Source organism: Akebia trifoliata, unplaced genomic scaffold, assembly GCF_017979445.1.
Source record: "Akebia trifoliata isolate Shusen 1 unplaced genomic scaffold, ASM1797944v1 Contig00878, whole genome shotgun sequence".
Classification (NCBI taxonomy): domain Eukaryota; kingdom Viridiplantae; phylum Streptophyta; class Magnoliopsida; order Ranunculales; family Lardizabalaceae; genus Akebia; species Akebia trifoliata.
This window is the reverse complement of record NW_028237295.1, coordinates 2,679-27,016: the sequence shown is the minus strand read 5'-3', so window position 1 is coordinate 27,016 and position 24,338 is coordinate 2,679. Positions and strand designations below refer to the sequence as shown.

The following is a 24,338-nucleotide window of genomic DNA, read 5'->3' as shown; positions in this document are numbered from 1 at the left end:
TTAAGTGAGAGAGAGAATAAGAAAGGGACATCTCTAGTAACTCAAAGTTTTGCTTGGTATTCTTACTTTGTTTAGTCTCACATCGATTGAAAATAAGGTTCTTTTTGTGTTTTTAAAAGGCCAAGTCTGACTCTAGGGTTGGGCTGGGTCGAGACGGTGCGGTGTGGTGTGATGAGGTAAAGTGAGGTGTTTAATAATAAAACCTTTCTTTTTATCCTAGAAGTTTATACTTAATATCTTTTAATTTATTTCTATTGCTAACATCTTAACGTAATGCTTGTTACTATTTTTCATTGATTCTTTCAACGCAATTTATTCTTATACGTATATTGGTTGCCTGGGTTAATTGTCTACACATATTATATTTTCATTAGTCTCTTTCTGTCTTCGTTCTTTCTTCAGCTTCTGTGAGAGTTAACAAGAGTTTTCACTCACTTTTTAATTATCTGGGCAAGGAAATCTGGTGTAAATTTTTTGATACCTATCTTTTGTCCAGTGGATAGACGAATACTAATTTAGTGGTAATTGATTTGTATCCTAGGGGCGTCGTGCTGATTTTATGTCTTCACATTCAATTCTCTATAGATGCACGAAATTCCGTAAAGAGTGTGATTACGTGCGTGCCTCAACTCCATTCAACCTTTTTTTGTGTTTCAGGTCAGATTGAAGAATTTGTTTATACATGAAATCAAATTGGAATATCGTTCCAGGTATTTTTATTTTGTTATTTCAATAATATTTCTACAGTTAAAGTCGATGACGCTCAAAATCCCTCTTCCAACTTACTAATTCGGTAATTCCTATTGCTAACATACCTTCCCCACCCAAAAAAATAAGGATTAGGATTAGGTAAGGTGTCTCGTTCCTATAGAATAGGTAAGGTGTCTATGTGGCACATTTTGGTTCGAGTTAAAAACATATCAATGTTAGATATATTTTTTGTCCCACATGACACTTTTAGTCTTTTATAAAGGAAGTTACAGATCTAATCTCTAGAGTAGTAGTTACTAACAGTTAGAAAAGTAGTTTTCCTCTATCTATTAACTTCTAACTTTGATGGGAAGTGGAGTGGTACTTACAAAACTACATCAGCAGTTATTAAAGGAAATGGGTCCTCTCTCTACCCATTTTAAGAGGCATTATACAATTTCTATCATTAGTGGGTAAATGCAGATTTTCTTTTAAGAAAAAGGGTCAAGAGAGAGAAACTCATCTCCTGAAGAAATCCATATTTTCATATCAACAATTAACTAAAGAAATTGCTATGGATTCAGGTATGTTGTTTATCTTTGTAAAATCATATATGTTATTTAAATTGTATGTGAAAATCATGATAGTCAAGATCATAGAATACTTGTATTGATGAATTTAAATTACATGTGGTATCAGAGCCACAGGTTAAGACTTTCTTGATTTTCCATTATGATCTATTTGTTGGAATCAATTATTTGTGGAAGATTTCATATATATTTGATAGGATTTAGTTTTGATTTTAATTTTTTTTCTTTTTCGCTGCGATTATTAAAATTTTCCACAAAATAAAATCTCATTTATTTTATACCCAAGGTGTTGTCTATGGATTCTCATATATAAAGCATGATGTTGTTGGTTGCTTTAATTAATTGAGAAAAATTACATATTTTAGTACATTTTCTACTTTCCATTTTCAGCATGATGTTACATATCAATTTTATTTTATTTTTATTTTATTTAATTGATAATATCACTTATAATTTGTTCTACAGTATAAAACACAACACACAAAATATGTATCATTTATAAAAATCTGAATCATGTCCGAAATTTATAAATAATATTTCTTGTATTGATTTGTTATAATAATAATAATAATAATTAATATTATTATTATTTTTTATAGTTTATTTGAAGATGAAATTGCCACATGTATGAAACTGTTTAAATGATGATATGATGTGATTGATGATAAATTATTTTACAAAGTGATTATTTCAACTCGAAATCCTATTTTATGAAATAGTTTGGTAATCACCAAAGTGATCCAACTAGAAAGTCATAGGTTTCAAGTTGTAGTTTGGATCTTAATACTCATATCCCAAGTATTAAGAAAATGACTTTGCAAATTTTAAATAGATATTTATATGTATCTTTAATCATGAGAATATTTTGGCTTGGCCCAAAGGTGCATCACTTTTCTTGTGATTAATATACTAAGGTAAAATAATTAATGTGTATTCTTAATTGAAAGTTTGAATCGGATACCCAAAGGTAACGGACCTATCGGATTATGGATACATTATTAATTATTATTATTATTAATAGGTGAAAGGGAATCACCATAATAGTTAAAAGTTTAATTTTTTGTATGTTGTAATTTTCATCCAAAGATGTGTTACAACAATGCTATTTATTGTTTATTATTTAAATCTAAGCATTAATGTGTGAGCATATATTTACTTGCAGTTTCAATTCCTATTTTGCTTCATTCACATGCTTCATCTGCTCCGATCCTTAATGGAGCAAATTTCTCAGACTGGTCTGAGCAAGTCCAGTTTCACCTAGGTGTACTGGATCTTGATTTAACACTTCGGACTGAGAAATCGCCTACTGTTACTGAAATTAGTAGTGCGAAAGAAAAGACTTTAAGTCATTCTGGGGAAAGATCGAACAGATTGAGCATTATGTTTATGCGAATGAGTATAGCGAACAACATTAAATCAACACTTCCTGTACCTAACACTACTAAGAAATTTTTTAAGACTGTGGAAGAACGTTTTCGTTCAGCTAATAAGTCTCTTACTGGGACATTAATGGTTGAACTCACCACCATGAAGTTTGATGGTACTCGTGGGATACATGAACACGTCCTTGAGATGTCAAATCTAGCTGCTAAACTGAAAGTTCTTGGGATGAATGTGGATGAGTCTTTTCTTGTTCAATTTATGTTGAACTCCTTACCTCTTCAATATGGGCCATTTCAAATTCATTACAACACTATTAAAGACAAGTGGAATGTAAATGAATTGGCTAATATACTTGTTCAAGAAGAGACAAGGCTTAAGCAACAAGGACATCATTCAGTTCATCTTATAAGCAAAGGAGTTACTAAGAAGTGGAAGAAACCTAAGAAGGACAAAATAACATAACCACCTAAAATCAATGGGCCTCCTCAAGGTATAGAGGCTCATCAGAGGGGACAAAACAGTATCAAATGTCGTTTCTGTAAGAAGTTTGGGCATGTACAGAAACATTGCCACAAACATAGAGCATGGTTTGAAAAGAAAGGTAAGCCTTTAGCTTACGTTTGTTTCGAATCAAACCTTACTGAAGTTCCTTCTAATACTTGGTGGATTGACTCAGGTTCCACTGTTCATGTTTCTAATTCGATGTAGGACTTCCTTACAATCCAGACTTTAAAGAAAATGAAAGTTCCATAGTTATGGGAAATGGAGTCAAAGTTCCAGTGGTTGCTACCGGGACATTTCGTTTATTTTTAGACACTGATTGTTATCTAGATTTGTTTTAGACACTTTATGTTCCTTCTATTTCTCGTAATTTGGTTTTCATATCAAAACTTGACCTTGAAGGTTATTCCTTTTCATTTCGTAATAGAAGATTCAGTTTGTTTAAAAATTCTTCTTTCGTTGGTTCTTGTAGTTTATGTGATGGTTTATATAAACTAAATCTTAATAGTCGTTTTGTTGAAAGCCTTTTAACCCTGCATCATAATGTTGGAACTAAACGTAACCTGATCAATGAAAGTTCTTCTCACTTGTGGCACAGACGTTTGGGTCATATATCCAAAGAAAAAATGGAGAGATTAGTAAAAGATGGGATTTTCCCTAACCTAGATTTTACTGATCTCGATGTATGTGTGGATTGTATTAAGGGAAAACAAACCAAAAACATAAAGAAAGGTGCTACAAGAAGTGGAGAACTTCTTGAAATTGTTCATACAGACATTTGTGGCTTTTTGACTCGCCATCTTCTGGTAAAGAAAAATATTTTATCACTTTTATTGATGATTTTTCACGTTATTGTTATATCTATTTATTGCATGAAAAATCTCAAACAGTGAATGCCCTAGAGGTGTACATTGTTGAGGTTGAAAGGCAATTAGATAAAAAAGTGAAAATTATCAGATCAGATAGAGGTGGAGTGTATTATGGAAGATATGATGGATTGGGTCAACACCCTGGCCCATTTGCTAAACTCCTAGAAAAGCATGGTATATGTGCACAATACACTATGCCAGGTACGCCTCAGCAGAATGGACTGGCTGAAAGGCGTAATCGTATATTGATGGATATGGTTAGGAGTATGTTAAGTAATTCATCTTTACCCATTTCATTATGAATGGAAGCCCTTAAGACCGTTGTTTATTTGTTAAATAGGGTTCCTACTAAAGCAGTTCCAAAGACTCCTTTTGAACTGTGGACAGGAAGGAAGCCAAGTTTGAGGCACCTGCACGTTTGGGGTTGCCCAGCGGAGGCTAGGATATATAATCCACATGAAAAGAAATTGGATTTCAAAATCATTAGTGGTTACTTTATTGGCTATCCAATAAAATTCAAAGGGTATAGATTTTATTTTCCTTATCATAGTACGAAGATTGTTGAAACGGGTAATGCCAGATTCATTGAGAATGATGAAATCAGTGGGAATAATCAATTACAAAAAACAAATATTCAAGAAGTTAGGGTGCAAGTCCCACTACCCATAACTTCTAAAGAAATTGTTGTTCCTATAATTACAAAATCATCTGACAATGTTGAACAACAAATTATTGATCAATCACTCCCCAATGAGATTATCACTAATGAACCAATTATGGAAGAACCACAAGAATCAACATTAAGAAGGTCTCAAAGAGAACGAAAACCTGCTATATCTGATGATTATGTGGTTTATTTACAAGAATCTGATTACGATATTGGGACCAGTAAAGACCCGGTTTCATTTTCACAAGCCATTAGCTGTAATGATTCTGATAAATGGATTGATGCTATGAATGATGAATTGAAATCAATGGATCAAAACAAAGTCTGGGAACTTGTCGAATTGCCTGAAGGATATAAAGCAGTTGGTTGTAAATGAATCTTTAAGACCAAACGTGACTCAAAAGGCAATATCGAATGACATAAAGCTAGACTTGTGGTCAAAGGTTTCACTCAAAAAGGAGGTATTGATTATAAGGAAACCTTCTCTCCTGTATCAAAGAAGGATTCACTTAGAATCATTATGACTTTAGTTGCTCATTTTGATTTAGAGCTACACCAAATGAATGTGAAAACTATTTTTCTGAATCGAGTTTAAAAGAAAAGGTTTATATAGATCAACCTGAAGGTTTCTCCATAAAGGGAAAAGAACACATGGTTTGCAAATTAAATAAGTCAATATATGGACTTAAACAAGTTTCTAGACAGTGGTATCTTAAATTCAATAATACTATTACTTCCTTCGGATTTAAGGAAAACACCGTTGATCGGTGTATATACCTGAAGGTTAGTGGGAGCAAGTTTATATTTTTGATCTTATATGTTGATGATATATTGTTTGCCAGTAGTGATCTTGGTTTATTATACACAACTAAGAAATTTCTCTCTGAGAATTTTGAAATGAAAGATATGGGTGAAGCAACTTACATGATTGGAATAGAAATATTCCGTGATCGCTCACGTGGTTTGTTGGGGTTGTCTCAAAACCGATATATTGAAACAATCTTAGAGAGATTTGGTATGGAAAACTGTTCAGCTAGTATTGCCCCAATTCAGAAAGGGGATAAATTTAGTCTCATGCAATGTCCACAGAATGAATGGGAACGTAAACAGATGGAAAGAATTCCTTATACTTCTGTTGTAGGAAGTTTGATGTATACACAAACTTACACCAGGCCAAACATCAGTTTTGCAGTTGGTATGTTGGGCAGATACCAAAGTAATCCTGGAATGGATCATTGGAGAGCTACAAAGAAAATGATGAGGTACTTAAGGGGAACAAAAGATTACATGCTTACTTTTAAGAAGTCTGATAATTTTGAGGTGATTGGCTACACTAATTCAGACTTTGCTGGATGTGTTGATAGTAAAAAATCAACTTTTGATTATGTATATCTGTTGGCTGGAGCAGCAATTTCATGGAAAAGTGCTAAACAGACTACTATTGCTTCATCCACAATAGAAGCTGAATTTGTGACATGCTTTGAGGCCACAATTCATAATTTATGGCTGCGAAATTTTATCTCAGGACTTGCTATTATCGACACTATTGAGAAGCCGCTGAGAATTTATTGTGATAATTCTACAACTGTATTTTTCTCCAAGAACGACAAATACTCTAATGGTGTTAAACACATGGAGTTAAAGTATTTTGTCGTTAAGGAAGAAGTTCAGAAACAACGGGTGTCTATTGAACATATTAAAACAGAGCTCATGGTTGCAGATCCACTAACTAAAGGGTTACCACCAAAGACATTTAAAGAACATGTTAAAAGAATGGGTCTTGATTGTAACCTTTGATGCCTGTATGTTTTGGATTGTAATGGTTTATGTTATTAGACATTTTGAGATCTCATTATTCATGTTTCTGTTTTTTCTTGTTTTCCATTTTGTACGTACATCTATGAGAATGGATAAAAGATAACAGGAAGTCTTTTACAAAGACAATTTTGTTGGACCAATTATGGATACTTCTCATTTATGAACCATGGTTGATTGAATTGCTAGTTATATAGTACATGGAAGGGACTATGTCGCCTTATTGATGTACAACCGCCATGACTTATACTAATGATTCATTTGACCATAGTATTTATGATGACCAATTTAAGTTAGAGATTGATTAGTGTTTTATGCGCATAATGTTTACTTCATTGAGGCTAAAATGAAATTAGTCATATGGGCCAAGTGGGAGAATGTTAGATATATTTTCTGTCCCACATGACACTTTTAGTCTTTTATAAAAGGAAGTTACTGATCTAATCTCTAGAGTAGTGGTTACTAACAGTTAGAGAAGTAGTTTTCCTCTATCTATTAACTTCTAACTTTGATGGGAAGTGGAGTGGTAGTTACAAAACTACATTAGCAGTTACTAAAGGAAATGGGTCCTCTCTCTACCCATTTTAAGAGGCATTATACAATTTCCATCATTAGTGGGTAAATACTGAAAGCGCCCTCGATCCGCATGGTGCGTGGATCCGCTTTTGACTCTTGAGGTTTGGGAGTCGCCACCTAGTTGTTAAGGTCTAGGAACCAAACTGACTCTAAAAAAGGCAAACTAATCTACGAAAGAAAAAAAGAGTCCGGGGATCACGTTACAGGGTTGGAAGGTGTTAGGCACCAACCCCGCCCGGCCAAAGTCGGTCTCTACTAACTTTCCAAGTAAATTACATTGCTAAAAACCTAGATAAAAATAAATAAAAAACGTTTATACCTTTCCGATGAAAAACTTTATTCCCTCAGATCTGACAAAAATAGCTCCTTGTACCGTACTCCTTTACTTCGTTCTGTCTCCGAATTTGATTTCAGATCTCCGAGGCAAGGTATCTCCTTATTTTTCGATCTGAACTCTTTGAGTTTATTATGGATTTTGAAGTGTTTTTAGAGTGTTTTTAGGTGTTCTTTAGGCTAAAATCGAAGGAGGGATGTTAGGTAAGGAGTTGGGGCTTCAAAACTAGGGTTTATGGGAGGGTAGGGGGCTTTTAGACCTACTTCTCTTAGGGTTTTTAATTTGATACGAAAATAGGGTGTGAGCACCTCTATTTATAGAATTTTTTAAGGGTTGATTTGGATAGAGTTAGTAGTTAATTAGAGTTGTGTTTTAGTTAGAATTCTTTTAGGTAGAATTGTATTTTAATTAGAATTGTTTTAGGTAGAATTATTTTTAAGTTAGAACTCTATTAGATTGAGTTATTATTTAATTAGAACTCTATTAGGATTTTGACTTTTGGTCTTATTTAATTGACTTTAAGATTTTGACTTTAGTCTTAATTGATTGACTTTTAATATCTTGACTTCAGTCTTACTTAATTGACTTTAATTTTGACTTTAGTCTCACTTGGTTGACTTTAATACCTTGACCTTAGTCTTGCTTGATTGACTTTAATTTTTTGGAGAACCCTCCTCTATCATATTTTTAATTCTTTGGACCCCCAAATAGATGGGTCCTTAAAAAAATATCTCACGAACCCTCAACAATTTTACTTGAAAATCCGATTGATCGATTTCTTTGGTTCAAAATTTTAAATTAATTTCATTAATGTTTCACTTTAATTATTTAATATTTTATTTATTAATTTCAAATTTTTTAATTATGAAAATTGTGAAATTACCGTTTTACCCCCGGAGAGGACTTTTCATGTTTTAAGTCGATTTTTAATGTTCTACGATGTTTTAGAATCAATTTTTCGTAAGAAATTCGATGAAAATATTAGTTTGTGTCATTTATGAAATTTTTTGTGTGAAATAGTCATGAACTTAATGAGGGGCATTTTTGTAATTTTATCAAATTCTGTGAAAATTGGGAAAATGATTTATTTGGTTTCGATTTGCTATTTTATGTGTTCGAAAGGGTTTTCCTAATCATAACGTAGGCTCTAGGGTTGTTTTGATGTTAGGGGTATTTTGATAATTTGATCAATTTTTAGTGATTTTTATCATGAAACTTCTTTTTGGTCTGCAATATGATGATTTCTATGTTTCTAGGGTCGTATTTTCCTAACGTAGCGTGGTTTCTAAGGTTTTGTCAATTCGAGATACCTCATCCGAATTTCTGAAATATTTCTGATAACAAAATAAAACAATGGAATACACATCCATCATTAGAAATCATTGCAATCAGGTTGACGAGTTGATTAATCAGGCGAGTGCAAAAATGGGGTGTCTACAAATACAAATTTTCTTTTAAGAAAAATGATCAAAAGAGAGAAACTCATCTCCTGAAAAAATCCATATTTTCAGATCAACAATTAACTAAAGAAATTGCTATGGATTCAGGTATGTTATTTATCTTTGTAAAATCATATATGTTATTTAAATTGTATGTGAAAATCATGATAGTCAAGATCATAGAATACTTGTATTGATGAATTTAAATTACAATCAACTCCTAATCAAGCCATTTTCTATATTGCACCAGTTCAAATGCACCCGTCCTCCAATAAAAATGTGTCACATAGACACTATGTGTTGATATAGGAATAGAATACTGTTCTGAATCGCGACTCAAAAATAAATAAATTCCTTTATCAACATCCTATTAAAGGGGAGATTTTAAACTGCTAAGGACAGCCATATGGTTATGGTTATTTTTTGAATTTCTAGAGGTTAAAACTGTAATTTGGCTTTTTCAGTAAGAGACTTAAGATGGAGTATCTAGGTCCTTTTAAAAGAATTCCATTAGTCTCTGTCTATGTCATCAGTTGAAAAATGTAGGGGTATCTCAAATATAAATGAAAATGTGGAGGGGTTTATGAAAATAATTCAAAACGAGTCCTTCAACCTGCCTCGACTCCTTCCTTTACTTCGCCGTGTGGTCTTTTCTTACGCGTTGTAGGCTTGTAGCCAGCCACCCTCGCTTCCACGTCATATAAACACCTATATATAGAAAGTTCCTTCAAACCTAATCTTTCACCTTCTCCAACTTCTTCTTGTCCTATATTTTTATTAGACAAAAACCATCTAAAACCTAATCTTTCACCTTCTCCAACTTCTTCTTCTTCTTCTTCTCCTATATTTTTATTAGACAAAATACATTAAAAGTCTAAATTTCAAAAACCGCTTCTTTCAGCTATATCCCACCATCAAAATTGAAACATGAGTCATTACGATCAAAACCAAGCTCCAGGTATATATATTGCGCTTTCTTTTATTGTTTAAATTGGACACAATACTTTCATAAAAGAATCAGTTCTAGTCTTCTTGGTTGAGTTCAAATTAAAATAAAAATGAAAGAAAAGATGTGTTTTAGATTCAATATTTGGGATACGATGTAGAAGATTATGGTCTCTTCATGGTATTTACATTACTTTTTTGTTTGTAGAAGCGACTGTGCAGCAAGTGGTAGATCCCATTTTTTGGGTTATATTCTTTTAATACCATGTCGTAACATTTGTTTTAAGGGGCACAATTTCATCTTTTACACGAATTGTAAATTCATAGGGAACTCACTTTTGGATTTCTATTAGGGATTTTTTTCTTGTTTTTTATAAAAGAAGAAAAAAAAATTTAAATTGTGACCATGGTTTCCAAGGGTATAGTAAAAGATCTCATCATCTATCCCATGACAAGATTGAACATATATATATATAGGCAATCACATGGAACCACGCAAATTGTTTCATGATGATGCCTGTAAATTGTCATGACGTAGGGAACCTTGTCGAACCAGTCAATATATTTCATAATGGACTTGAGATCCAATTTTCCGAGTTTCAAGATAATAGTTAATCCTTATGGTGATCTTGTTTGAGCAGTAGCATACCCAGCCCCTGGATCAGTTTATCCTCCACCACCACCTCAGTCCTACCCTCCCCGGGTAGAAGGATTCGCTTCGGGCCCTTATGTCGCTCCACCGCCAGCTGGTTACCCAATGAAAGGCAGTGAAGGGCACCCACAACAACCTCCTCATGGTATAGAAACTAAGCAAAGGGGATTTTGGAAGGGATGGTAAGCTCTCTCTCTCTCTCTCTCTCTCTCTCTTCTCTACATTTTACTAAGTCTATTTTCTTTGTTTCTTGCAGTTGTGCTGGCATGTGTTGCTGCTTTGCTTTGGACATATGCTTCTGATTTTTTAGAGGGATTATTTTTAGGTGCTGTAGATCTATTCTTTGATATTTTTTTTTTATATTTATGTTGTACTTAATATGAGGGAGAGGACGTAGTTTCTTCCATTTATTATTTACTATTGATTTGATATTTGTTATATGGGTGTCTCACCCATCGATCACTTGTTGGATTAATGGTACAATTGGCTAAAATATTCATACACAGCTACAATGATGGGCAAATTCTCCAAATACAACTTTTAATCGTCTATTAATATATGATAACTATTTATATGACACAAGTGGTAGATAACTTGGTTGCTCATAGACTCGTAGTTGTGATCGGTTGTATATTTATTTTGTTTCCTTGAAAAGGATTATGATCATTTCACTCATTTTCAAAAAGAAATTTCAAAGCATAACTGCTCCTGGCATGCGCGGCACGGACTTGCCATTACAACCACGCTCTAAAATCAATGTGATTGATGATTCTAGCTAATCAATCTGAGTACTATAGGAAATCCTAAATCCGATTGTGTAAAATCACCCATGTTAAATTCTTGAATCCATTGCATAGAATTCACCGAATCGGGCTTACTTTTTATATCTATGACTATGGTGTGGTGGGCGAAAGGTTTGTAAGCCACTAGATCAAAATGAGTAATAAGCAGGGTATTTTTTTCTTTTGGGTTTGGTCCATGGCTCCGTACATAATATTCCGGTGTTATATGGGATTGGAGGAGTGGGAGGGAAGACCTTGCAACTCCTCAAAAATATTTAATCCAGCAACCTTAGTCTTTTGAGTCTACCTTAGTGACTGGATCCATCCGTCTAAAAAGGGCTAAATTTGATATCAAGGTCCGTCCAAAATGGGCTGACTTTGATTCCATGGTGACAAATTTTGCCCTTTTTTCACATAATGTTTTAAAAAAATCAAGTTGAACTTTAGCCATTTTTCTCACCTTATGTACACAACCATTACAAAGGATTATGTTCATTTCAAAAAGAAATTTCAAAGCATGACTGCCCCTGGCATGCCCGGCACCAACAAACTCCTTAAAATTCGAACATGTACAAGACATGATGTACACAACCATTACAACCGCACACTAAAATCAATGTGATTGATGATTTCTAGCCAATCAATCCGAGTACTGTAGGAAATCCTAAAATCCGATTGTGTAAAGTCACCCATGTTAAATTCTTGAATACATTGCATAGAATTCACTGAATCAGGCTAACTTTTTATATCTATTACTATGGTGTGGTGGGTGAAACATTTATCAAAAAGAGTAATAAACAGGGCATTTTTTTCGGTTTGGTCCATGGGTCCCCAAAAAATATTCCGGTGTTATATGGGATTTTGGAGTGGGGAGGGAAAAGCTTGCTACTCCTCAAAAATATTTAATCCAGCAACCTTAGTCTTTCAAGTCTACCTTAGTGACAGGGTCCATCAAATTTAGCTCTTTTTTCACATAATGTTTAAAAAAATCATGTCGAACTTACCCCTTTTTTTCACCTAATGCGCACTAGGGGTCTCTCCTCCCTCCCAATGCTTGTTACAACACTTTAGGAGCCGATCTTTCTCTTATTGAATATAAGTATGAAGTGCATAAGTTTGTTCTGGTTCTACTCCTCTACTTCTTCTCCCCGGGTTATACCTCAGATTTCTTCTTTACTTAGGTAAGACATTTTTGATAGTAGGGCAATAAACTATTTACTTAGTGCAACGTAGATCACTTAGGATCTTAAGCAACATAGGTCTCTAAGACCTTGACCCCCAAAGGGAACCAATCCAATGCTCTACTACTCAAGACAGAGCAAGGTCATGTCTAACTCCATATCCTATCATTTAAGACAGAATAGAACTACGTAGACCTTGACCCGCAAAGGGGCCCAATTGTTGCTTTGCCACTCAAGACAGGGCAGGGTCACGACCAATTCCATATTCTGTCACTTAAAATAAAGTAGAATCACGAAGACCCTGACCACCAAAGGGGTCTAACTCAGTGCTTCGTCACTCAGGACAGATCATGACCGTCTAACTCCATACTCTGTCACTTAAGATAGAAGAAAACTACCAGGACCTAACTCTCACAAGAACCCAACTCAATAGTTTGTCACTCAGAACAAAGTGAGGCCATCCAACTCTATCCTCTATCACTTAAAATAAAAGAGACTATGAGGACCTAACTCCCACAGAAGCCCAACTCAATGCTCTATCACTTAGGAGAGAGTGTGACTGTCCAACTCTATACTCTGTCACTTAAGACAAATGAGAGTTGCGAGGATCTGACTCCCATAGGAGTCCAACTCAGTGCTCTATCACTCAAAACAAAACGTAGTCATCCAACTCTACACTCTATCACTTAAGACAAAAGAGAACTTTGAGGACCTAACTCCCATAAGAGCCCAACTCAATACTCTGTCACTCAGGACAGAGTGTAGCCATCCAACTATGTACTCTGTTACTTAAGACAGAAGAGAACTATGAGGACCTAACTTCCAAAAGAGACCAACTCAGTCTCTATCACTCAGGACAAAGTGTGGTCGTCTAACTCTACACTCTATTACTTAAGATAGAAGATAGCTGCCAAGACTTGACTCCCACAAAAACCCAACTTAGTGCTCTATCACTTAGGATAGAATGTGACTGTCCAACTCTACCCTTCTTCACTTAAGACAAAAGAGAGCTACGAGAACTTGACTCCCATAGGAGTCCACTCAGTGTTCTGTCGCTCGAGACAGAACGTGGTCATCTAACTCTACACTCTATCACTTAAGACAAAAGAGAACTACGAGGACCTGACTCCCATAAGAGCCCAACTTAGTACTCTATCACTCAGGATAGGTGTGGCCATCCAATTTTGCACTCTATCACTTAAGACAAAAGAGAGCTATGAGGACCTGACTCCCAAAAAAATCCAACTTAGTACTCTATCACTCAGGATAGAGCATGGCTGTCTAACTATGTACTCTATCACTTAAGATAGACAAGAACTACGATGACCTGACTCCCATAAGAACCTAACTTAGTACTCTATCACTCAAGACAGAGCGTGATCGTGCAACTCTGCACTCTGTAACTTAAGACAGATGAGAGTTGCGATGACCTGACTTCCATAAGAGCCCAACTCAGTGTTATGTCACTTAAGACAGAGCATAGCCATGCAATTCTACATTCTATCACTTAAGACAAAAGAGAACAATGAGGAATTGACTTCCAAATGAGTCCAACTCAGTGTATTTCCATGCACAAGCTACCAGTAATCAAAGAATACTTCTTTTACTCATAATATTTTTTGAGGTTATATGTATCCCATGGTTTAGGAAACTCCTGACCATGCATTGTAGACAAATAGTAAACATTCTTATGGCCAATTTTTACTACTCTGTAGGGCCTTTCCTAATTTAGACATAATTTCTTATTGTTTAACTCTTCTGTATTCTAAAATACTCTACGTAGCACTAATTCTCCTTCTTTGAACTGTTTGTAATGTATATTTTTGTTAAAGTAATTTTGTAGCATCTGATGATAATTCTCTAATCTTATCAATGCTGCTTCTCAGTTCTCTTTTAGTAAGTCCAGCTTTACTACTATTTGCTTGTTGTTTTGATCTGTTTGGACCACTTTTGAACTAGTCATAGGGAAGCTATTTTTTTGGGGTATTACTACCTCCACTCCATAAGCCATGGCGAATAGGGATGACCCCGTGAAGATTTATGCAGTTGACCTATAAGCCCACAATATTCTGTGCAAGACTGTGGTCCATCTACCATTCGTTTCTCCCAACCTCTTCTTTCACATATCGATCACCACTTTATTTGTGGCTTCTGCTTGACCATTACCCTACAAATATTGCGGTGTAGAGAATAACTGCTCACCTGAGAACTATCTCCTATTATCTGATATTATTATGCGAGACAAACCAAATAGTAAATAATATTCTCCTAAATGAACTTATGTACTTCTTGCTAACAAATCCTAGCCAAAGGTAGTGTTTTTGCCCATTTTGTGAAGTAATCTGTTGCCACTACCAAGAAGGTCAAGTTCCCTGATGTTCTGGGCAATGGTCCTACCAAATATATTCTCCACTATGCAAAAGGCTAAGGACTAACTAGGAAATTGAGTTGTACTGCTGGCTGTCGAATGACTCTTTTGTGTCATTGGCAATTGTCACAACGTTTAACATGCAAAGTGGCATCCTTTTGTAGATATCTCCAAAAATACCTTTGGGATAGTACTTTATGTGCCAACGACCTTGTACCCAAATGATTACCACAATCTCCTTCATGGATCTCTCTCAGTATTTTATAGACACCCCATTTTTTCAATCACCTGATTAATCAACTCGTCAATCCGATCGCGACGATTCCCAATGATGGAAGATTATTCCAATGCTTTATTTGTTATTAGATATGTTTTAAAAATTTGGATGAGATGTCTCAAACTAACAAAACTGTAGAAACCATGTTACGCTAGAAAAACATGACTCAAAATAATATAAAAATCATCATTTTTCAGACAAAAAGAAACTTTACGATAAAAATCACTAAGAAATAAACAAATTTTCAAAATACCCCTAACATCGAAGTATCTTTAGAGCTCACATTACGCTTAGGTAAATCCTTTCAAACATAAAAAAATATATTGAAATCAAATAAATCATTTCGCCAACTTTCACCAAATTTGATAAAATTATGAAAATACCCCTCATAGGGTTCACAATCATTTCATGTAAAAAATTTTATAAATGACATAAACCAATAATCCCATTAAATTCCTTACGAAAAATCGATTCCAAAATATCTTGGAACATCAAAAACTGACTTGAAACGCAAAAGCTCTCTTCAGGGGTAAAACGATAATTTTCCAATTTTAAAAATTATAAATCTTAAAATTAATAAATAAAACATTAAATAATGTAAAGTAAAATCTTAATAAAATTAATTTAAAAATCTGAACTAAAAAAATTAATCAATCAAGCTCTCAGGCAAAATTGTTAATGGTTGCCCACTAATTTAAGTAAAACCCCCTTGATATTTATTAAAAAATCCTTCCATTTGGGGGTCTAAATAATTAAATATATAATTAGGGGTTCTCCAAAAAATTAAAAATATATTATTTCATTTGTACACAAGATTTAAAAAATCTAATTTAAAAGTCCAAGTCAATCTCATAAGACTTAAGTCAAAACCCTAATTTAAAGAAACCTAGTCAATCAAACAAAACTTAAATCAAAACTCTAATTCACCTTATCTAAAAGAAGACCTAGTCAAACCCTAATTCTTTCAAAAAAAATCTATAAATAGGAGCCTCCACAACCTAATTTCGTAAGTCAAAGAAAATCCTAAAAAAGTAAGTCAAAAAGTCTCCTTAACCTTCCCAAAATCATGATTTTAAAGTCCTAACTCCCTACTTATTATCCAAACCCTAGGTTTTGCAGAAAAACTTTCAAAAACTCTCTAAAAAATATCTAGAAATTCATCAAAAAATTTAGAAAATACTCAGATCTAAGAAGGAGGTATTTCATCTTGGAGATCCGAAGTAGATCAAGTGACGGAAATAAAGCGATGAGTATTTTACGATGAGCCATTCTACCAATTCTAAGGGAACAAATCGTTGCGATCTTTGTATAGGTATGTTTTATTTATTTTATTTATGTTAGGTCTGCTAGCAATGTAATCCCTTTTAAGAAATAGTAGAGATCGGCGTTTGTCAGGTAAGGTTGGTACCTAACACTTTTCAACCCCGTAACGTGATCCCCGAACCATAGTTTTCTTTCGTAGATTAGTTATTTTTATCTGTTAGAGTTAACACTCGGTTCCTAGACCGTAATAACTAGGTGGTGACTCCCAAACCTCAAAAATCAAAAGCAGATCCACACATCTCACGGATCGAGAGTGCTGTCATATTCCCTCTATTTTTTTAGCATTAAGTAGCGTAGAAGTAGCCCACCTATAGATTTTTTGTACAAATGTCCTTCGAGAATAGTGTAACATTTCGCTCTAGCCTTGATATGTCTTGTGCTTCATTCAGTTCATCAGGCAGTTACCCTTCTTAAAAAAAAAGCAATAATTGGGTTCATTCACCCCTGTTCTCTATTATAACCACTACACTGACTAATTCAGACTCATCTATCGAGGGTCTTTCTTGATAGCCAAGTGGGAGCTCTCTTTTATCTCATTTTACCAGCATCAAGGCTATGAAGGCTAGTACATCTGCATGTCTATTGTCCGTTCTAGGTATGTGTTATATCCTTACTTCCCCTGCTTAGAGTATGGCAGATTTAATCTTATTTAGGTAGAGCCGCATCCTAGGATCTCACGCCTTGAACCTCCTATTAACGTGGTTGACCACTAGCTGGGAGTTATTGTAGACTGTAGCTTCCTTTATTCCCAATCCTGTCAAAGTGTTAAAGTTGAGCAGTATTACTTCGTACTCTATTTCATTATTTGACTTCTTGAATCCTAGCCTAACTCTCTTCTAAGTCTTGGTACTATCAGGAGTGAATATTACCACCCCTATTCCAGACCCTTCTAGGTTCGAAAATCTGTCCACATAGACTTTTCACCCTAGTTGGTTGGTTGTATTCTTCAGTTCTTCTATCAAGAGGTGTGCCTTTTCTTCTACTGGGAAATCAGCTAAGAAATTTACAACTACTTCCTCTTTCAACGAAACCCTAGGCTTGTACTCAACCCCAAATTCTACTAACTACATAGCCCAGCTTGTCATTCTGCCTGAACCTTCTATTTTTCCCAAGACTGACTTCAAGGGATACTTTGTGATCACATGGACCATGTGAGCTTGAAAATAGGGTCTCAGTCACAAAGTAATGTAAACTAGAGCCTGTCCCACCTTCTCAATCCTTAAGAATCGATTTTCTACATCTGTGAAGGTTTTGCTCAGAAAATAGATGGGTTGTTGTATTATCGTCCCTTTTCTAATCAGGACTAAGCTGACCAAGCACTTAGAAATAGCCAAGTAGAGCCCAAGTTTCTCCCTAGCTCTAGTTTGGATAATATAGGCGATCATCCCAACTACTTTTTCAATTCTGTGAAAGCATGCTTACACTTCTCTATCCATTCGAACTTCATGTTTTTCCATAGCAACTAGTACAAAAGCATGCACTTATCAGAAGACTTGGATATGAACCTATTAAGAGTTGTTACCCTCTCAGCTAGCTTTTGAAATTGCTTCTGTGTATTTGGCGGGGGCATTTCTAACAGTATTCTAATCTGATTTAAGTTAGCTTCTATCCCTCTCTTTGTGATCAAGTACCCTAGGAACTTCCCTGATGTCAACGCGAAGGTGCATTTTTAAAGGTTAAGCTTCTTTCCAACCTTCCTTAAACGTGAGAACACTTCTTCCAAATCTGTAACATGATCTTCCTTCCTCTTATTCTTTACGAATAAGTCATCAATGTAGACCTTTACAATTTTTCCTAACAAATCTCTAAAAAGCTCTGTTACTAATCTCTGATAGGTGGCCCCAACATTTTTTAAACTGAAATACATGACTTTGTAACAATATAGCCCTTGCTCGGTGATGAAAGTTGTCTTCTTTTGATTTTCAGGGCAGAATTGAATCTGATTGTAACCAGAACAATTATCTATGAATGACAATCTCTCATGGCCCGAAGTGGCATCTACTAGTTGATCGATCATCGATATTGAAAAATTGTTTTTAGGGCAGACCTTATTTAGATTTGTAAAGTCAATACACGCTCTAGCTTTCTCATTCTTCTTCAGTGTTGCCACTGTATTAGCTATCCAGTTTGAAAATTGTACTTCCCTGATAAATCTTACCCTAATCAATTTGTTCACATCTTCATTTACTTCTTTTCTGAAGCAAAGTGTTAGCCTTCTCGACTTCTACTTCATTGGCTTCATAGTTGGTTCAACATTTAAATGATGGTAGATCTCTTCAAGACTGATCCCAAGTATTTCTTCTATAGACCAAGTGAACACATCCCTATTCTTCCTTAAGCAATCTGTCAGATCCTTCAACTCATCTCGATCCTATCCTGATCTGCCTTCCTTCCCCTATATCCATCATCCGGATGTTCTCCAAACATGGGGGCCCATTCTGCTCAACCTCCCCCTAACTATAATTGTTATTGTTGAGCTTTTTATTTAGAGCCCTCCCTTTGATTCAACGTGTGTACCTGGGTTACCACTTGATCTCTCTTGATATCCCATATCCCCTATGATGTTAGGAACCTCAAGACTTGTTAGTACGTTGGGACAGCTCTTATCTCATGAGTTCAATATCTGCCCAAAATGGCATTGTAAGGGAAGCTTGCTTCGATGACCATAAATCTAGTTATCAAAGTCACGAGCCTTACCTACACAGGCAAAACTATCTCTCCCCAAGATTGGCTTGTTCTTCCATAAAATCTAACCAGAAGGACTCCTGATTGGGTAAGCATACTCCTACTTAAGCCCATCTTCTAGAAGGCTAAAGCGTCTAAGATGTCGATGGAGTTGCCACTATCAATCAACATCCTTTTAAGAGTAAAGGTGCCAACCTAAAGGGTTACCACCAACGCGTCATAGTGTGGTCTCATCACACCTTCCAAGTCCTTCTTAGTGAAGGCCACTGTCTTCTCTCCATAAGGCTCAGTCTATTTTGTGAGCCGGCTCCTAGTCATGTAGACGTATGCGAAATGTTCTGCTCGTCGTTCTTTTACTCTCCCATCAATCTTGCCCTACCCTGGCCTCTTGGGTTCTTACTTTAGAATCACGTAGATCATAGTTGTCCTTCAACAGGAAGCTATTCTTATTTCTGATTCTTGTCTCGAAAATAGACTCATCTTTTTCTCATCAACAGTTTCCTTAGTAAGCACTACTCTATCAACCTCTACGACAGTCTTCTCAAGGCTTCACATTGATAGTATGGGCCCATACCTTGTGATACTCGCAATATCATTCGTCTTACTTTATCTGATCTCGAAAAAGCGGTGGTGTCCATTTTCTCATCAATTCTCTACCCTGTTCAAGCAGTCTCTTCCTTTTTTTTTTAAATGTGGTTGTTGTTGTTTTCTAGGCTTAGTCACGGTATGTATTACTTTGCTTTTTTCGATGTATTTCAAAGATCATCCTCTAGCCGGATATATTTTTCTACTCTTTCGAACAGTTCACTTAACATATATGACCTCTTTTTCAAAAAGGACTTGTATAACCTTAGTCAAATGGCAAAGAGTTCCTGAATGCCACCACTACCGTTCTCTCATAGTAACTCTCCAGGGCCATTACCTCTTTCCTGAATCTTATCATGAATTCTCTAAGGTTCTTTCATTACTGCATTCTCATACTAAGCAAATTATCTACATCTCCGCCAACCTTCTTATTGTTGATGTAGAACGTCACAAAGATAGTATAGAGCTCCTCAAAGGAAGCTACTGACACAATTGGCAAGTTATGAAACCAAGTTAATGCATTTTCTTATAGACTGGAATGGAAAAGTCAACACATAGGCATTTGTTCCCTTCTTACAAAGTGAGCATCTGTCGGAAGTGGAACAAGTGTTTTACTAAATCTTTCGTTTCAGAATAAGGAGTGAAACGCAATGGTACGAATTTCTTCAAAATTTTCTCAGCCAAGATTTTAGCCATAAATGATGATCTTTGAATACTTCTAATGGCTTATACAGCTACCAGGCCTATATCCATATTTTTCATCATCTCCTTCTCCTTTCAGATCATATCCCTGATATCTTCTTTGGTTAAACCCATCACAGGCTCACCTTGAGATGTTGCAGTATTAGTAGCTTTAGTGTCTTCCCCTTCAATTGATCCTTGTGATTCTGTGTTTTCTTCTGCGTTTGAAGCACAATCATTTCTGACAAGAGGTGGAGGATCTCGTAGTGGGAGATCTTGCCTTTCTTTTTGTTGATTTTCTAAGTACAGACTCAGATTTTAGTTCTATTATGTTAAATCATCCATCTTCTTCTACATCTCCTCCTGTTATTTTCTCATGCCTTCTAGTATAGTCAAAATATTAACATCCATAGCTGATGCAACAGGTAGAGGAGCATTAACTTTGACTATTCTAGTAGATCTCACCATTGTTTCTACTTAAATCAATTTGTTATGGTGTTTCTCATGGATGGTGCCAAATTTGTAGGGTAGAAATCTAGTGAAACCTTGATAGACTTTATCCTACTAATCTGAAGTTGTTCCCTCGTCTCTCTTGAGAACACCAGTGTAGTACTTGCTAAGAATTCTCTGACGCTCAAGTTAGAATTGCAAAAGAATGATAATAACTAATAGAATTCTCTCCCCTTTCTCGATTGGCCAAAAGATCCTCTAGTTTCCTTGCATTCCCTAATTTATAGATCCCATCTTCGAATCAAGGTTTCCCCTTCCATCGAGATGTGATCCCAGAGAATCCCCTAATTACAAGGATCCTAAATAGAAATGGGATCTTTGAGATTGGGTCCATGATTCCAAGGAGATCTCCTTCGAGATTCTTGGACTTGACACGCATAAGTCAGGATTACGCAAATACTCAGACCAGGCTTGCTTGGTATTTGTTGATGCTATCTTGCCCTACCAACCAGGTTAGACGTCTCTATCTTGGTCTATCCTGCTGTTGGGTAGCATTAGGAATATTGACTTACACATAGTACCACTAAACTGGCTTGGACTCGTGTACAGTCTGGATAACGTATTGTTATTATCCTCTACAGTAAACACTAACGGTCAATAGTTAATATGAAGTATTACATCCTTTCTAATATGAAAAACTGTCAACTTAATCAAATTTATCATGTTCATCCCACTCGTAAGTGTGCATGCCTTCAAGCCATGCTTAGGGACTTTGCGCATGTGTCCTTGTTGATCCTAGTAAGTGCAATGCTTTATGTAGTCATGCTGATACTAATAAGAAGAGTTACTATCAATCATTTCACTAGTGATATATAAAACCCTAGTTACATTTCTTAGGGATAAATATTTCTCTTTATTCGATGAAAAGGTATAATCTGTAACAAAAGGTTATCTCTTCCTAGTGGAATTGGTTTGAATATGGGTGAAGCTAAGGGGTAAGAGGGGGCATTTCACACCCCACCCCAACCTACCCCCCTCGCCTCTCCCATTAACTTTTTTTATCATTTAGATACCTCTCATTTTTGTGATTATTTAATATACCCCTGCATTTTCAGATTGATAGCATGCCCCCTATGATCATTTTGCCCCCCTCACTTTTTCCCCCTACCTAAATTTTATAGGTGATTTACACACTTCTTTATGTATCGGTGAATATTAGAGATACCGTTACGAGTTTTCAAACTCATAACATGCCATCTTTGACTTTGTTGCCCTACCCCTACACCTTCATTTTTTGAGTAAGTTAGACAACAAATTGGGCAATGAAAATTTTTGAAAGTCCTCACAAATTTTATAAATTAAAATAAAGTCCTTTTTAGTCACAAATGGATTCACACATCCAAATTGGGCACCACTAATTGGAAATAAGTCTTCTAAAGATTGAGTTTTTTATTTTCAAAGATGAAGTCCATAATCCAATAATACAAACTGATCCATGTTAAATATTGGGCTTTACACCCAAATAAATGAGTTTGAGCCATCAACAATCCATAGAATCATTAGAGTTAGATTTGGACGAATTTAACATTTAGATGAACCAATCAATGCTCTTTAAATCGGGCATAATTGGAAAGCTAAATTATCATTAAGTCTATAAATACCAAAGCCTCTTTTATTGAGAAGGAATTTTGATCACTTTTTCTTAAAAGTAGAAGCTCTCCCTTTAGAGAAGAAGAAGTTCTCAAGCCCTCCTCTAAGAACAAAGCAAAGCTCTTCAAGGGACTCAAACTCCAATTAAAGAAAAAATCAAGTCTAAAGTCTTTCTTCAAAAGTCAATAAATCCTTCTTAACCGATAAAGCGTGAAATCGAGAGAGAAGAAAATCTAAAATGTCTTTAAGAAAATAAGCACAAATAAAGTCACCATCAAAGCAACGTTTTCAATTGATCACACACGAAGCCCGGAGAGAAGAAAGCTACACACATCATCTTTATTTTTATACTTGATTGTTAATCATAGAAAAATACTAAGATTTGTACTCTCATTTTCATCAAAATAAGTAAAATCATTTGTGATATTATTTCACGGAACTCGAGGTAGATTTGTTAAAATTTATTATCGACAAACCCTCATATATTTTAGTGAATAATTGAGATACCCATGTGTTTTCAAATTGATTTATATTTTGAACAGTCTTCATACATTTTGGTGAATATTTGAGATACCCCTATATTTTCAAACTAATGACATGGCCCCTTTTGACCTGGGTGTTTTTTTCAAACTAACAAAAATAAACAAAATTTACCCTCATTTTCAACCACTTGCGAACCAAAAATACTTAATTTTCTTCCTAAAATCAGTCATCTAGAAGTTCTTCAACTTCTATATTGTATTTTAATCTATTCAGTCTTACCTTCAATCAAATTTTTTGAACCTTGCCTTAATACTTTGAAGAAAACACTAGAATTCTCTATCAAAAATCATGTTATCTTCTACTTCAAAATTATATCTTGTTTTTAGGTTTCTTTTATCCATGGGTACACATTTAAGTGAGAACCGATCCAAAATTGGAATCGAAACCCCTAGTTTTTTATACCTTTTTTCTATGCCTAATGAGAGTAAGGTCTAAAAGGAATTCAACTACTTGGAATCGATCCCAATTCAATTATATCTGATTGGTACCCGCAGGTATATCTAACTAGTTTATTTTGCCATTTCCTTTTATATCGTAGATGGTTGAAGGCATCCCTAACCTTTAATAGATAATAAAAGGGACCAATTAGTTGTGCACCACTAGTTGTTGGTTGCACTTTAACGCTAAAAAAAAATCATTGTTTTTTAACCTACTGCACTTCATTATGGAATATGATGAATTAGGGGCTTATTCATCTTCTAATGGTTTCTTCTATATTCATACTCTAGTTTTCTTGTGATTGATTTTGCTCATGTTCTCTTTGGCAACAATCGAATTGTTGACATGGATTCTAATGACTTTCTTAAACCTCACAATAATTTCAAAATCGTCAAAATTAGTCCTTCCTTGGTTTATCAATTTGGATACATCTTGATTACAAGTGATTTGTGATGTTTGTGCATAGATTAGACTATAAATACGATTGAACTAACAATAATATACGTGGGCATGGTTGGGGGTAGAATGAGAAGAAAATGAGTTCAATATTTTTTCTATTAACTTTGGAGTATAATAATCCAAATGGAGTGCAAATGGAAATTTTTAAGTGATGGAGTGCAACTAGTCAGTCCCTAATAAAATTCTTCAAGTTCCCATATAAACTATGTATTCGATCTTAAGTGGGCCATCTCATTTGAAAGTTTATGTATAAAAAGGATTTTTAGATTGTTGAATAAGAGTGACTGCATTATCAATTGCACTCCATCACTTAAAATTTCACCCTTTCACTCCATTTATATGATTGCACTCAATAGAAGAGAAAAAGAAAATGTTGCGCTCCTTGTTTGATTAAAAAAGATCAATGGATGATTCAAGAACAATAGAACGATTGAAAATATTCAACTCAAATGTTT

General features: G+C 35.0%; 2 protein-coding genes across 2 annotated transcripts; both read left to right on the top strand.

Annotated features, from left to right (window-relative positions):
• The first annotated feature begins 1,264 nt into the window (after positions 1–1,264).
• Positions 1,265–3,125, top strand: LOC147380920 (uncharacterized). Its single transcript, XM_086431052.1, has 2 exons — positions 1,265–1,274; positions 2,443–3,125. The coding sequence occupies exons 1-2, from the start codon at positions 1,265–1,267 to the stop codon at positions 3,123–3,125; spliced, it is 693 nt and encodes a 230-aa protein (XP_086287178.1).
• A 6,558-nt stretch (positions 3,126–9,683) lies between these two features.
• On the top strand, positions 9,684–10,993 carry LOC147380919 (protein CYSTEINE-RICH TRANSMEMBRANE MODULE 6-like). Its single transcript, XM_086431053.1, has 3 exons — positions 9,684–9,822; positions 10,451–10,643; positions 10,718–10,993. The coding sequence occupies exons 1-3, from the start codon at positions 9,792–9,794 to the stop codon at positions 10,761–10,763; spliced, it is 270 nt and encodes an 89-aa protein (XP_086287179.1). The 5' UTR covers positions 9,684–9,791; the 3' UTR covers positions 10,764–10,993.
• Positions 10,994–24,338: the final 13,345 nt, after the last annotated feature.

What these genes read in the sequence shown, in the direction of transcription:
- LOC147380919 (XM_086431053.1), top strand. Translation starts at nt 9,792, where the DNA reads ATGAGTCATTACGATCAAAACCAAGCTCCAG. An exon ending in CGATCAAAACCAAGCTCCAG is followed by an intron (nt 9,823 to 10,450) that starts GTATATATATTG and finishes TTGTTTGAGCAG; the next exon opens with TAGCATACCCAGCCCCTGGA. An exon ending in AGGGGATTTTGGAAGGGATG is followed by an intron (nt 10,644 to 10,717) that starts GTAAGCTCTCTC and finishes TGTTTCTTGCAG; the next exon opens with TTGTGCTGGCATGTGTTGCT.